The sequence below is a fragment of the Primulina eburnea genome, chromosome 3, assembly GCF_022965805.1.
Source record: "Primulina eburnea isolate SZY01 chromosome 3, ASM2296580v1, whole genome shotgun sequence".
In the NCBI taxonomy this organism is placed as follows: domain Eukaryota; kingdom Viridiplantae; phylum Streptophyta; class Magnoliopsida; order Lamiales; family Gesneriaceae; genus Primulina; species Primulina eburnea.
The window spans coordinates 4,230,441-4,243,697 of record NC_133103.1 but is presented as its reverse complement, the minus strand read 5'-3'; the positions used below and the strand labels follow the sequence as shown (position 1 = coordinate 4,243,697).

At 35.3% G+C, this 13,257-nt stretch overlaps 2 protein-coding genes and 1 long non-coding RNA gene across 6 annotated transcripts; 2 read left to right on the top strand and 1 right to left on the bottom strand.

Moving 5' to 3' along the window:
- The first annotated feature begins 718 nt into the window (after positions 1–718).
- On the top strand, positions 719–2,351 carry LOC140828042 (uncharacterized). The gene is made up of 3 exons (XR_012117102.1): positions 719–816; positions 1,817–1,848; positions 1,928–2,351. It is a non-coding gene; the product is annotated as an uncharacterized lncRNA (long non-coding RNA).
- Positions 2,352–3,833: 1,482 nt separating this feature from the next.
- LOC140825517 (2-Cys peroxiredoxin BAS1, chloroplastic) lies at positions 3,834–7,389 on the bottom strand. The gene is given in 8 exon segments (XM_073187356.1): positions 3,834–4,132; positions 4,372–4,485; positions 4,618–4,743; positions 5,303–5,382; positions 5,485–5,566; positions 6,544–6,618; positions 7,117–7,184; positions 7,187–7,389. Coding segments are annotated over 8 exon segments (804 nt in total). The 5' UTR covers positions 7,329–7,389; the 3' UTR covers positions 3,834–4,015.
- A 1,055-nt stretch (positions 7,390–8,444) lies between these two features.
- LOC140825515 (protein SEEDLING LETHAL 1, chloroplastic-like) lies at positions 8,445–13,051 on the top strand. 4 transcript variants are annotated; one of them, XM_073187353.1, is made up of 3 exons: positions 8,445–9,524; positions 11,068–11,136; positions 13,028–13,051. In XM_073187353.1, exons 1-3 carry the CDS (start codon positions 8,595–8,597, stop codon positions 13,034–13,036), a joined length of 1,008 nt encoding a protein of 335 aa, XP_073043454.1. In that variant the 5' UTR covers positions 8,445–8,594; the 3' UTR covers positions 13,037–13,051. The 4 variants fall into 4 exon arrangements, with proteins under 4 accessions (XP_073043454.1, XP_073043455.1, XP_073043453.1 ...); XM_073187354.1 differs by lacking the exons at positions 11,068–11,136; positions 13,028–13,051 and adding exons at positions 9,758–9,834; positions 10,625–11,061; XM_073187352.1 differs by lacking the exon at positions 13,028–13,051 and having other exon boundaries at positions 11,068–11,223.
- The last annotated feature ends 206 nt before the right edge of the window (positions 13,052–13,257 follow it).

Here is a 13,257-nt window from a genome sequence, read left to right as displayed (position 1 = left end):
ATCGGTTTTGCCTTTGTAAGTAGGATTAGGGTTTAAGTTTTGTTTGGCATGAGAGAGAGAGAAGGGATTTGCTAGCTGTAATCTTTGTCAGTTAATAGCAGACTTCTCGGATGATCTTATTTTATGGTTAATAATATGTTTGTAATAATAAAATAAAGCCTTGCCTTTTAATGGGGAACCAAACGTGCCCTTTTAAAATCATGTACTTTTAAGCGTGTTTCGGTCTCCTCCATTACCTTGCCTGCCTTCATCATCTTTTTTTGGTTGCGGATTTCGATGCAAATTTGTTCGTATAATATTTTCATGCACGTATAATCAATCATACACAGAATTATGATTTTGCACAATTCTTGATATCATTTTCTGAGTTCTTCAATGAACCAATGCAAAATTAATTATGTTTAATATTTGGGTTTTCAAGATTTGTGATGATTATGTTGGACTTTGAGGTTTATTGGGCTTATCTTTGAATAGAAAATTGGATAAGCAAACAAGGCCTAGTTCATGGCAAGTGGGAAATATCTCACATAGTAAAATAGACATAGTATTGGTGAGCTTATATTGAGTTGCACTTTGTAGAGGTGTAATAATGATTGGTCAAGAGGCTCTCTCGTGCGCGCAGGCGCGGGGGTGCCCGATTTGCAGTAGAAAAAGGCTTGACTTTGTGTGCAGGCAAAATTTCTGCACTGTCCTGCTGTTATAACGTGAGAAATGGGTGGTGGAAAGAAGGATTGATTTGGTGTATGGAGGTGGAAGCGTGGGCTTGATGGGTCTTGTTTCTCAGGCAATTCATGATGGTGGGCGCCGTATTCTAGGGTTTGCTCCCTCTCTCACGCACTCATTAAAAAAAAATTAGATGGTTTAACTGTTGTCAGTTGGAAATCATGCATGGACTGAGTTTATTCGATAATCTCTTGTGTGCATGACACAAGTTCGACATGTGTATGCGTTAAATGTATCTCTCGATCAGAAACTAATATGAATGCGGATTGCGTCGTTTGTTCGTCTCGTTTCGAGTATGTGAGGATATGGATTCTGAGATTATTGCATTCATGCCAAAGTTTGAAGCCGCTAGCTAGCAGATGTATGTGTAAATTAATACAAGCAGTTCTATGTTTTGGATGATCAGAGAAAATTGATTTCTTATTTTGATCTTGTAGAGAGAAGCCGGAGCAGAAGTCTAAAACTCATTTAATTCGGAGTGTGTTGGCTCTTTAAAGTGTACCCATTTTAAATGAAAACTGAAAAGCAAAATCTAGCACATTTTTAAGAATTAATGCCTTTGGGATAAAAACTTAATTCTGCATTTGAATGCTCTCTGGTCTAAGTTTATTTGAATGGGCTGTACATATTCATGCTGGGTAGAATTTTTCTTCTTAGAGTTTTTCATTTTTAATATAAGGGAAGTTTCCACTTTCAAATGACAATCATCATGTCCCCTTGTGATTATAATATTTTGTTTGGCCCATGCAAGATCCTCTAATTTTCCTGAAAAGGGTTCCTTCTCTCCACCCCAAAGGCAGACATCATAGGATCAAATGTTCTTATAACTTTATTGTTTATGTGACACAATAATTACTTTTTTCAAGGGCTTCGATAGATTGAAACTTGGTGTACATTGTCATACCAACATCATAAATCTTACGCATGCATCTCACTCCAAGTACATGCATTCTGCTGTTCATGAAGTATTACCCTAAAAGTTAAATGTCCAATTTGGCATGAGGTTTTTCATGGATCTGCATATCTTTGTTCATGAGCTAAGTTATTGCTTCATTTTCCATCTGGTGCCATAAATAATCTAGATTTTTTGCAGGGTTATTCCAAGGACTCTCATGCCTCAGAGAGGTATGGAACGAAACTTTTTTTTTTTCCTGTTCTCTTTTGTTTCTCGATCTTTTTTAAAGTTTGAGTACTAAATGCACAGATAACGGGGGAACCGATTGGAGAAGTTTGTGCAGTATCTAATATACATCAAAGAAAGGCAGAGATGGCTAGTCAGGCTGATGCCTTCATTACTCTTCCTGGTGTGTGTGTGTGTGTATGATCATCATATATGTGTATGCACATGCATTCTTGGAATTTGTATGCATTTTTTTGTGTTAGAAAATGATTTCATATTTGTGAATTTTATCATATTGTTCTATAGTAATGATTATTTCCTCTTTCGTCAATTTCAAGTGGTTATGGGACCCTTGAAGAGTTACTCGAAGTCATTACGTGGTCTCAGCTTGGAATCCATCGTACGTAAACCGGTAAGTTGCTATACTTTCCATTTGTAGGTTCAGTTTTTCAATATTGGGACATATCTATTACTCAGTTTCATCTATAGAGAAATGTTTTGATACATTTTCGACCTTCACTGATTTGCCGCTCTTAGTAAGAATCTGCAGAAGTTGTGAAAAATCGCAGAACATATATATCTAGTTTATTTAATGACAGTTGTGTGGGTTTTTTTTATTCATCGGGTTTGAACCTTGACCTCTCCCACAATAGGGAGATGATTATGCCACTGAACACACAGTTTTGTGATGATTGATATGGTGATTACCACAATTTTAATTTCGAATAATGCTAATTCAGAGATATTATTGCAACCAGACCTGAATTGATTTGTTCCAGCAAAATGAAATGTGAAAGGTGTCGAAAATGACACACGATTTGGCCCATTATTTTCATATATGCAATGTTATTACTGTTGTAATCCATCCACGGACTATCATTTTAAGAACATGCAGGTGGGGGCCGTGGGGCTTCTGAATGTGGACGATTACCGTATTTCCTTCTTGTGTTTCTTGGATAAGGCTGTTGGTGAAAGATTTCTCTTCGTTCCATGTGGGCTTCCTTAATTCGATCGTTTTCCAGTATCTTGGTTTCAACTTTCATCTCATACTTTTTCTCGTCGATATCGAATGTTCTTGAACCATCTTGAACACTCATTTCTGATCATATATGATAGATAATCTCATCAGAAATATACTCGTTTTAGTCTGATTCATGTTTCGTGCAACCTGATTTTTCATCTTTTTATATCTAAAACTATGTGGCTAGTTACTAATGAACCTGTACTTTATGCAAGAACATATTCCAGAATGTGGTGAGATCGCATAATTTATCTGGAGAGAAGTGTAAAGACTAAGTTACGTTCCGGAATCCGGTGTCACCGCCTTGTGATGTGTTGATGAACAAGTATCATCAAATTTTGGGCATACAATATTTGGTACATATAAATATATCGACATTCGCCTTACTTTTTGTTATTTTGAAACTAGCTACTCGTTTTTTTCTTATTTTTTATACATAAAATTTTGTCAAATTTTCTCGTAGATTTTATTTGTCAATACTAGATCAACCATGACTTAGAAAATTCTAGCCCGGACTAAACGGTCGTAGCAAATGACTAATTATAAAAGGATAGAAGTTTTTTAGTTTGCATCAAAATATATGTAGACATTAGAAATTCACACATCCAACTATATGTAATACACGAGGAATATATCCTTTGATTTAATCGGGATTAATGTAAACTCGATCGACTTCTTTATGTTTTACTTCAAGATAAATTTATTTACATAGCTGGTCAAGATAAATTTATTTACATAGCTAGTCTGAATCCCCGGTGAACCTTCCCCGGAATCCTCCAGCCGGTGCATGATTGTTATTCTTCTGCATCCAGATTCAAGACGGCGAATCCCGTGAAAGGGAATAATTTCGAACTTGTGTAGATTTTACCAGAGACCAGAGTTTTGTCTTTCTTGCGAGTGCCCGCCCAGTTCATGATCCTCACATTGAAAATCATGACTCGTGTTTGCGTTCACGATAAAAAGGGCGGGTGCAAACAATGGGAATATTATTCTTACATGAAAGAATCATCCATTCAATTTAACACCAGTCATTCACAAGCAATCTAACTCTCAAGAGTAGACTCAAAAATCTGGTTTAATGGCTACAAAACTTTCTACGGCCTCTATAAAATCTAAAATAAAAGTGAACCGGTATTTGGGTGAGGGTGAACTTAAACAGCGGCAAAAAATTCCTTGCTAAGCTTGGGATCTGGCTTCATGGTCTTCTCCCCTGGCTTCCATCCAGCTGGGCATACTTCATCAGGGTTTTCTTGCACATATTGCAGAGCCTACACGTTTAGGTGTTAAAAGTGCATCAGATTTACATGATTCCACTGTACACGAAAGAACACCATAGAACAGCCATCACCAGTCTCCCATTTGAAACAAAGTCAGTACCAGGATGTGTAACTGATAACAACGGTGCAAATCAAATCTTTTTAAAAATACATCCTCCTAGGCACACGTCCAATTAGATAGCTGAACAAAAGAACAGGAACAATTGGTGCTATACAACATATTCGATCACCTGAAGAGTTCTCAAGGTTTCATCAACGCTACGGCCAATAGCAAGATTATTGATGGTGGAGTGTTGAATAACCCCCTCCTTGTCAATGATAAAAAGCCCCCTCAATGCAATGCCCTGAATTAACACCACAAATAATTATAAGATGTCTAATCCATGCCAACTCTTAATCATCAAATTCGACAAATATATAAGAATAGTTTGCACGATATATGAAAACCAGAAATGGCCAAACAACATAATACATACCTGGTCGGGAATCAGCACGCCGTATGATTTTGAAATTGATTTGGTGACGTCAGATACTAGTGGATAGTTCAAATCACCCAAACCTCCCGACTTTCTCTCTGTTTGAATCCATGCAAGATGGGAAAACTACAAGAGGATGCGGTAGTAAGTCAATGCAGCTCAACTTGATACAAGCTTCTGTAAGAACCACTGGTGCATAAAAGACTCGCGTTGACAATTTGAAAGCATCTATATCACAATTAAGACGAGAAAACTATGGTGGGAATAGATTAAGAGTTCTCTCCCAATACCGCTATAAAAACTTCCCAAAAGTTCGAATGAATATAAAGTAGCCAACTATATATGCAGTTTTGAACACCTAGAGTTTTAAACCTGTGACATCTTGAGTACTCTGATAATATGAAGAAACTGTTTCCTCCCAAAATTCAAACTCATGAAAGACAGCCAACAATTACTCGTGTACTTTAATGAAAATCAATCAGAAAGTAAGATGAGGATGAGTTATAAAATGGAAGGTAATAGGAACTGAAATGACCAATATTACTACTAATTGTCGACATTACATCACAATAAAAGCAATTAGCTTTGCAGTTCCAAGGATAAGTGTTAATTAAGAAAGATTAAGAGTTAGGGAATGGCTACAAAACGAGAATTGATACCAGTTTGTGTAAAAGAATAAACTAACCACACTGTCTATTGAAACGCCCAACACCTCTGTGTTCAAATTTTGAAATTCTCCATATCTGTCACTGAAAGCAGTGATCTCTGCAGAAATAAAATCAAATACGAGAAATAAACTGCATCAGTAGCCGCCACCGTCCAGGAGATGCGGTGAAATTAAGGTCACTGAGACAGTTTCATACTCACCCGTAGGGCACACAAACGTGAAATCCAGCGGGTAGAAAAATAGAATAACATACTTTTTCCCTATGTACTCTGAGAGTTTAACCTGCATCAAAAATACTTCAGCTTGTAGTCCACGATGTTTGAACCAGATGCAGCTACAATTGACTGAGGTCAGAGAGGATTAACCATCAAGATTACCAGATCCTTTAACTTCCAACAATCAAAAGTGAAAAAACAAAGAGTTGGAAATAATTCTGAGGTTCTCTTAATTTGAACATCAATTGATTTTACTAGAAAGTGAGTATAACATAATGATGATCCAATCAAACAAGCCATCCCAAAAACAAAATGTAGCTGACAACGGCACCTATGAAATACTCCTGAGAGATGGAGTGAATTAAAATAGCACCATTAGTAGGCATGTTACCTAACTTGATCGGATTGGTTCCGGACCAGATTAAACCGGTTCTGGATTGTCGGGGTGATAAAATCAGCCAATCTTGTATGATACCGGATTTGCCGGACTGAGACTGTAACCCGATCCAAAACCGAAATCGAACTAAGTTGGATCGAAATCGGATTTGACCAGATCGAAAAACAAATTTAAATCAATTTTTTTAAAACCATTATGTATCTAAAGGAATTAGATATAAGTGTGTTTCAATTGTTGATTAGTTTATTAATTATCTAATAGATACAAAATACCCTATGTAGTGTACATGCTATCTAATATAGCTATAAGAAACTGGTTTTGGACTATTTCCGATACTGGATTCAAATGGATTGGACTAAAATGGTTTCATATTAATTTTGAAGCAACTCAATCCGATTCACTATTCATGTTGAATCCATTCAACCAAAAACAATTATATTGGTCCCTGATTGAACCAGACTAAACCGACCGAATTCGAATTGGTTCCGTATCTATTTAATCTGTTAACCATGCCTTCCATTAGCATAAAGTACTAAATGTTTTTTTTAAAGATTCAATTTTGTTGAAAACACTTCAAGGCGTCTTTGATTTTCCGATAATGGAACACTTTAACAGACTAGTTTATCTGGAACTCTCCTCCAGATCACCTTGATAAATTCCTGATCAAACACAGCTTCGGCCTCAAAATCTGGAGCTGTATTCCCAACCAGTGGAAGTTCAGCCTGTCAAGAAAGTTACACAAATTATAACAAGAATAGACGTTTAAGTACATAAAAGAATATTACAAAGATACAGAGCCAACATTTAAGGTTTTTTATTTAGCCAATAGAAAAAAATGCCAATTCGATCATTATCCCCAAGATTTAGAGTTTTGACAACTGCCCACATGTGTACAAGACTTCTAATTCAAAACTCGAATTCAGTCTTGTAAAATCCAAATACATTGACACAACTTCTTTGTGGCCTTCATTCCACCAAAAACAACAAAGTGAAATAAAATTAAAAAAAATCTGTGAAAAATCAACACCATCAGGAAAAAAATAAGAAATATTCAGCTATGATATTGTGAACTGCGTGCTTAAGAACGGAAAGATAAGCTTGACCTTTCACCAACATTAGAAATTCAGGGTAAAATAAACAATAAACACAAGATCACTGGTTAAAAACCCATTTACAGTAGCAACTAAAATCCAGACATCCAATTCAACAGAAACACTTACGGCACGGCCGATGAAATTGCATCTTTTCGAGGTCGAGACGAGGAAGCGTGGGATACGGAAGGCTTGCAGAGACCGGAGAATGATGAAGAACCCGCGATAGACTGAGAGCTGAAGAGAGATTTAGGTGCGGGAGGTTTGGAGAAGATGGAGGGTTTCAGATTGGGGTTGGGTGAGAGGAGAGCGGCCACTGAAGCAGCTGCTGAACACGCCATTATCGTTAAGGTGGGTGGACGGATCAGTGCACACAGCTGCTGTGAGAATTTATGTCCCCTCTTGTGTTTTAAATTTATTTATTATTGTAATTTTTTTAAAAAAAACTAAATTTTTTGAACTTCGTTTATTTATTACTTAATTTTTTAGAAAATATATTGAATTTTATTTTTTTGAAGGAATATTGAACTTTATTTTTGATGTTTACGAAAATGTTTGTTTAAGAAAATTAACTGAATAAAAAATATTTTAATCAGCTAGCTAGAAAATTAGCCAATGTAATAAAATCATAATAAGTATGACTTAACTCCGTTAAATAGTCTACAATCTAGTAGAGCTTTGAAAACTTGGAAGTCCAAAATATTATATGTTGGATTAATCTACTTACTCCAGTAATTTTTCTTTCTAACCCCTTAAATTTAGGAATGTATAAAATAATAATAATAAAATATATAAATAAATTAAACTGTTTGAGCTATTCAAAACTCGATTCGAAAAAAGTTCGTTTGAACTTGCTCAATTAGTTTCGTTAAGATAAACAAATCAAGTTGAAACTTTACAATATTCGACTTGTTAGCTCGTGAAGTCATCTTTTAAATGAAAAAAATAATAGTTTTGATTTTTGATTTATTAATTTTGTAAATATTTAAAAAAATCTATTACATTTATTTATTATAATAAATTTACAAAATTTAATAAAATTTATAGGATAACAAAATTATATTTATTATACGAACATGTGGTTTAGCAAATATAATACCGGCTAAATAAAAATTATTATTAGGATCCGTTTATTGGATTGCTGCGATTGGATAGGATCATAGGATAACAAAATTATGTGATTACTAAAATCTTTTTAATTAATTAGTAATAAGATATTTAGGTTAATTGATTAATTCGAAATAAGATAGTAAATTATAAATTTATTTTTAATAAATAATAACTACAAAATATAACATGGTATTTTTATATTTAATAATTTGATTAATGTGAATAAATGATAAATAATTTAATTTTTTAGATACATGATTATCCATAAATTTATAAGAGATTTTTTATGAGATTTAATTATTAAAATAACTTGTTTATAAAAGTGAATAAGAATGGGTATCTGATCAAGCAAGGCGTTATCTTCCAAAACTCAAGATTTCCAGATAACATTTGCACGAAAGCTTTCTGCACCTTATCTTCTTCCGGTTCGCCGCCGCCGCCGCCGCCGACCATTGACATTATTCCTCTCCTTCGATTCAGAGAATGTAGCGACTACCATGCAAGAAACTCTCCATTTCGCCTCCATCCCCTTCCAGCTTCACAACCCACAATTCCCCTTCATTTCTCGCCCTAATCACCTGCATTTACCTCCCAAATCCTCCACGGTTGCCCTTCCCTCTCTACCCAAACCCCCCTTCCTCATCAAATCCCCTGAAGACGAATCCCCAACGACCAGTTCCCCTCCTCCCCTTCAAGAATTGCTTCTCTATTTAGACTCTTTGGGTGTGGACTCCCTTTACTGCCTCCAATCCCATCCGCCTTTGATTTCCACACCCCTTTCCCAGGTTAAATGCACTGTGGACTTCCTGTTTTCACTGGGTCTCACCGTGCAGGATCTCCGCCGTATTTTCCCCATGTGCCCTGATTTGTTAACTTCCCCAACCTCCACGGTCATCATCCCCGCCACCACTTTCCTCCTCCGTGAAGCCCACGTGGATGCCGTTAATCTTCGCCACGTTATTCATCGCCGGCCACGCCTATTAACCCGCAGCGTCGACCGGCAGCTCCGACCCACTCTCTACTTCCTCCAGGGTACCATCGGCATCGAGAAAGTTGCTAATTGTGCCTCTCTTCTGTCCTGCTGCGTTGAATCCAAGTTCATTCCCCGAATGGAGTACTTGCAGAAGCTGGGTTTTTCTTACAAGGACACTATAGTTATGTTCAGGAGGTTCCCCGCATTGTTTTGTTATAGTATAAAGGAGAATCTGAAGCCAAAATTCGATTACTTTGTTGTGGAAATGGGGAGGGAGTTGAAAGAATTGGTTGTCTTCCCGCAGTACTTTTCCTTTAGTTTTGATAATAGGATAAAGCCCAGGCACAAAATGTGTGTGGAGAAGCAAGTGTGCTTGTCATTGCCTTTGATGTTAAAGTCCTCTGAGGCTCGGTTTCGTGATCTGTTGGAGGTCTACTGTGGTTCTTCTATCCCGGTCAGAGCCTCTCCCTTGTGGTGTACTAAAACAAATATTTATCGTGATAATGTATGATAGATAAAAAAAAATATTGACATTTATCAGCATTTGTTTATATGAAATTGGATTCGAATTTTGTATTCTTTTCCAATCAGTCAAGTGCTGTTAAATTATGCAGCAGTTTTATGTTTTTGTATGTACATTTGTTGTTTAAAATAAGTGATCGATATTAGTAAACGATTCTCGAACAGGAGTGTGCCACCTACCATAATTTTCGTGGAATATCACCTTCTAATTGAAACTTGGGACGACAATGAGCCTGTTTGAGGTAGATTCTTTGGTTTCCAAAGACCTGGATTTTGGGATCTAATCAGGCTATGCTTGTGCATATATAGAAAAATGTTCTCGTTTCTTTGGAATCTTCTTGTTTGGGTTTTGTTCTGTGATTCCGTGCGTATATGTCCATCCGGCCCATCCAGGGAAGGCAATTTAGAGACTGAAGAAAGCATTTTTGCCCCTTATAGCATAAATGAAATGTTTGCATGAATATAATTATGATACTCATTCGCTTACTTTTGTATGTCTCATTTACTGTTTCATACATGGGTGGAGATTACACCCTCCAGAGATAATGCCATGTTTATGTGTTTTCCAGCAGCAGTTGTTGAATCTACCGTTTGTTTACATGCAAAAGATCTTTACGGATATTGCACGTATATTTGCTACGCGTTTCGGTATCTGTTGGAGGTCTACGTGATAAAAAAAGTTTATTGAATATAATATTTGGTTACCTTGCTAATGGTTTTTCCATTCTCACAAGGCTCTAAATATCATCTTATTGCATTATCTAGTGTGTAATTTGACTTTGAATTCTGATTATTTCATGGATTGTGCCACCCCTTTTCATATGCTTTATCGTGTAGTTCGTTTTATTGGGCTGAAGCTCTTATTTCCTTGTACTTGTTTTGACAATCTGAATCATGTTTGTGTTGTGCCAGTTGTGGTGTCTTTCCAATTGATCATTGCAAGTATTTTGTGTATTATGTGATGTTTATTTTTATCGTTGATACAACTGTGGCTTAGCTGATTCCTCTGTTTGGGATTATGTTTGAAATAAGCTTGGAAACGTGTAGATGCAAGCTAACTAACATCTCCCAGCCACGGTTGTCCATCGAGATCGTGTCCAAAGTTAAGTTATAGGGATGTCTGTTCCTCAGTATGAAGCAGTAAAGCAATATTTGTTAGATGCTGAAACTTTTACTTAGTTCATGATACTGAGATTCTGTACGTGCAAAAGATAAGAATCTGAGAAGGAATGTCTGAATTGGATGTGATCTATGGCGATTACGTGTTTGGTAAAATATTTCTATATTTTGTTTTTTCTCTAAACATTTACAAACGTTCACTTGGTGTAACTCGGACCAAAGACACAGCCTCTGAACGCTAACTGCACCATCGCCAGCATTTGAGCTTGTATATTACTGTCTATATACCAAGAAATAATCTCAGCTATTTGAAGCACCTGCCAATTAAGTTGGTCTATTTTTTGTGTATGTAATAGGAACAACCATGTAACTTTGCTTTTTTGCTAAGACTTGAGACATCTTTGTTCTGCTTTAGGCTACGGAAGGTATTTTTTCTTTCAGCTTTGAAGTTCCCTGGCCTAATTCCTCTCCATTGATTGTAGAACACAAATACACAGGCACATTTCATTGTTATTTTTTAATATATATTACAACGAGGATATGATCTCCAATCTAAATCTAAATATAAACTAAGAGCACACACATTGGTGCATTAATGAGTGCTTTTAACACCAATTAATATTCATGCACCAATGTGAGATGTATGTTAATAATCACAGCTGTCATGTCAGCACAAAAATTCATCACAATTAATCTCATTAATAATAGGAAAGTGTTAATATAATGATTATGTGGCTCATGGACCTCACACTTTTTGAAGAGATCGAAAGTTAATAACATACATTAATTTATTATGGATGTTTATGCCCTAACTAAATTATCTGCAAAAGTGATATTTGAATCCAGAATCTGGGATCTTACTCTCGCCATTAGACTAAGAGATCAATGGACATTTCTTTGAAATATTGATAATGCAAAAACTGATTTTAGTAAAGTTAGTTTCTTGGAACTATGAGTGCATCTGCATTTCCTCATTTTCAAGTTTTCAGTAGTACATCACAACTCCTGGTCAATATTTTAAAGGCCGGTCGTTTTGAACAGTTTACTTTTCATATGCATCATAAGAAGATAAAATATGATTTGATATTCAAATATTTTCTTTATTGTTTCCATAATGAGATCTTTGATAGACAAGAATAATATAATTGGCACGTATTACAATCAATCACAGCTGAAGACACCAAATCACAGGTACTTTAATAATTTCTAATGCCAAAAAATTTCCCTTCATTCTCATAACTTGTTACTTTGTACAACATATTTGTGACCTTATAATTTACATATATAGTCTCGTAATTTAGAATCAAAATGTCAAAACTATCATATGATGATATATTATAGTAACTTGTAGAGTTGGTATGATGGAGGAAGCACAAGTCTATTTTGTTTAATCCAAGTTGTTGTTCACGACTTTTGCTCCTCCAAATGCATAAAATGCAGATGCACTTAAATGCATGTCTCATGGCATACGATGTAGATGTTGTAAATTCTGCAAAAGAATGCAAATGTGTGTGAAAAAAATCAAAGCATGCATAATTTTATTAATAGAATATATTATATCATCTCCAATAAATATTTAATCAAAATGGATTTTGATTTACGATTCGAACAAAAAAATCCCATCACATTGATGAACAATGGATCACACATATCTTCATAGTGATATAATATTGTCCAATTTGAGTCTAAGTTCTCATGCATTTGCCTTTGATCTTTATCCAAAAGACCTATATTATTCTATTTTATTAACTCGTGATATTCTCGGTATATTTTTAATGTGAGATATTAGTTGAATTCCTAAAACATAATATATATGATTAATAAAAATGGGATCAACAAGAACTTGTATAAGGGTACCGTTAAAAGGTTAAAACTCAATAAAAACTTTGCCGTTTCACAGTTCTTTATAAATTGCTAATAAGCATTCAGGCCAGAACAACTGATACGGGCGATTAGGGTTTCGACTATCAAAAGTAAGATTTTTTATTCAGTAATTATTTATTCACAAGATTTGTAACTACTCTTCTAATACTGCATATATAAATTTACGAAGAATTCAGCTGAAGAAAAGAAAATCATTGCTCTCTTTTTCAAAAAAATAAATAAATTAAATTCGTACATTTGCATAACATACCTGCAAGAAACCCACAAACGCAGCCGTTTTACCAACACCTGTAAACTTGAAAAAAAGCAAATTTCCTATTCCACCCATACCAAAATCTTGATCTTTCTTTTCAACTGTATTTTTTTTCAGTTCTTTGTGAATTCAGAACTTAGAACCACGTTTGGATTCACTGAATTACTGTTATTTTACAGGTGTGTTAGATGAATTTAACGTAGAAGAGAGAGAGGTGGGTATGTGTGAAGGGGTTGACTTGACTATAATCATGTATTTTACGTACCTAGGACAGCTAACTGCGTGGCTGTAAAATTATAAAATTTATGGCATATTATATTATTACAGATATGAACCTAGAACTCCAATACTTTATTTAATTTCTACACTTTTCTTATAATTTGTATTATCGAATTTCCTATTCATAATT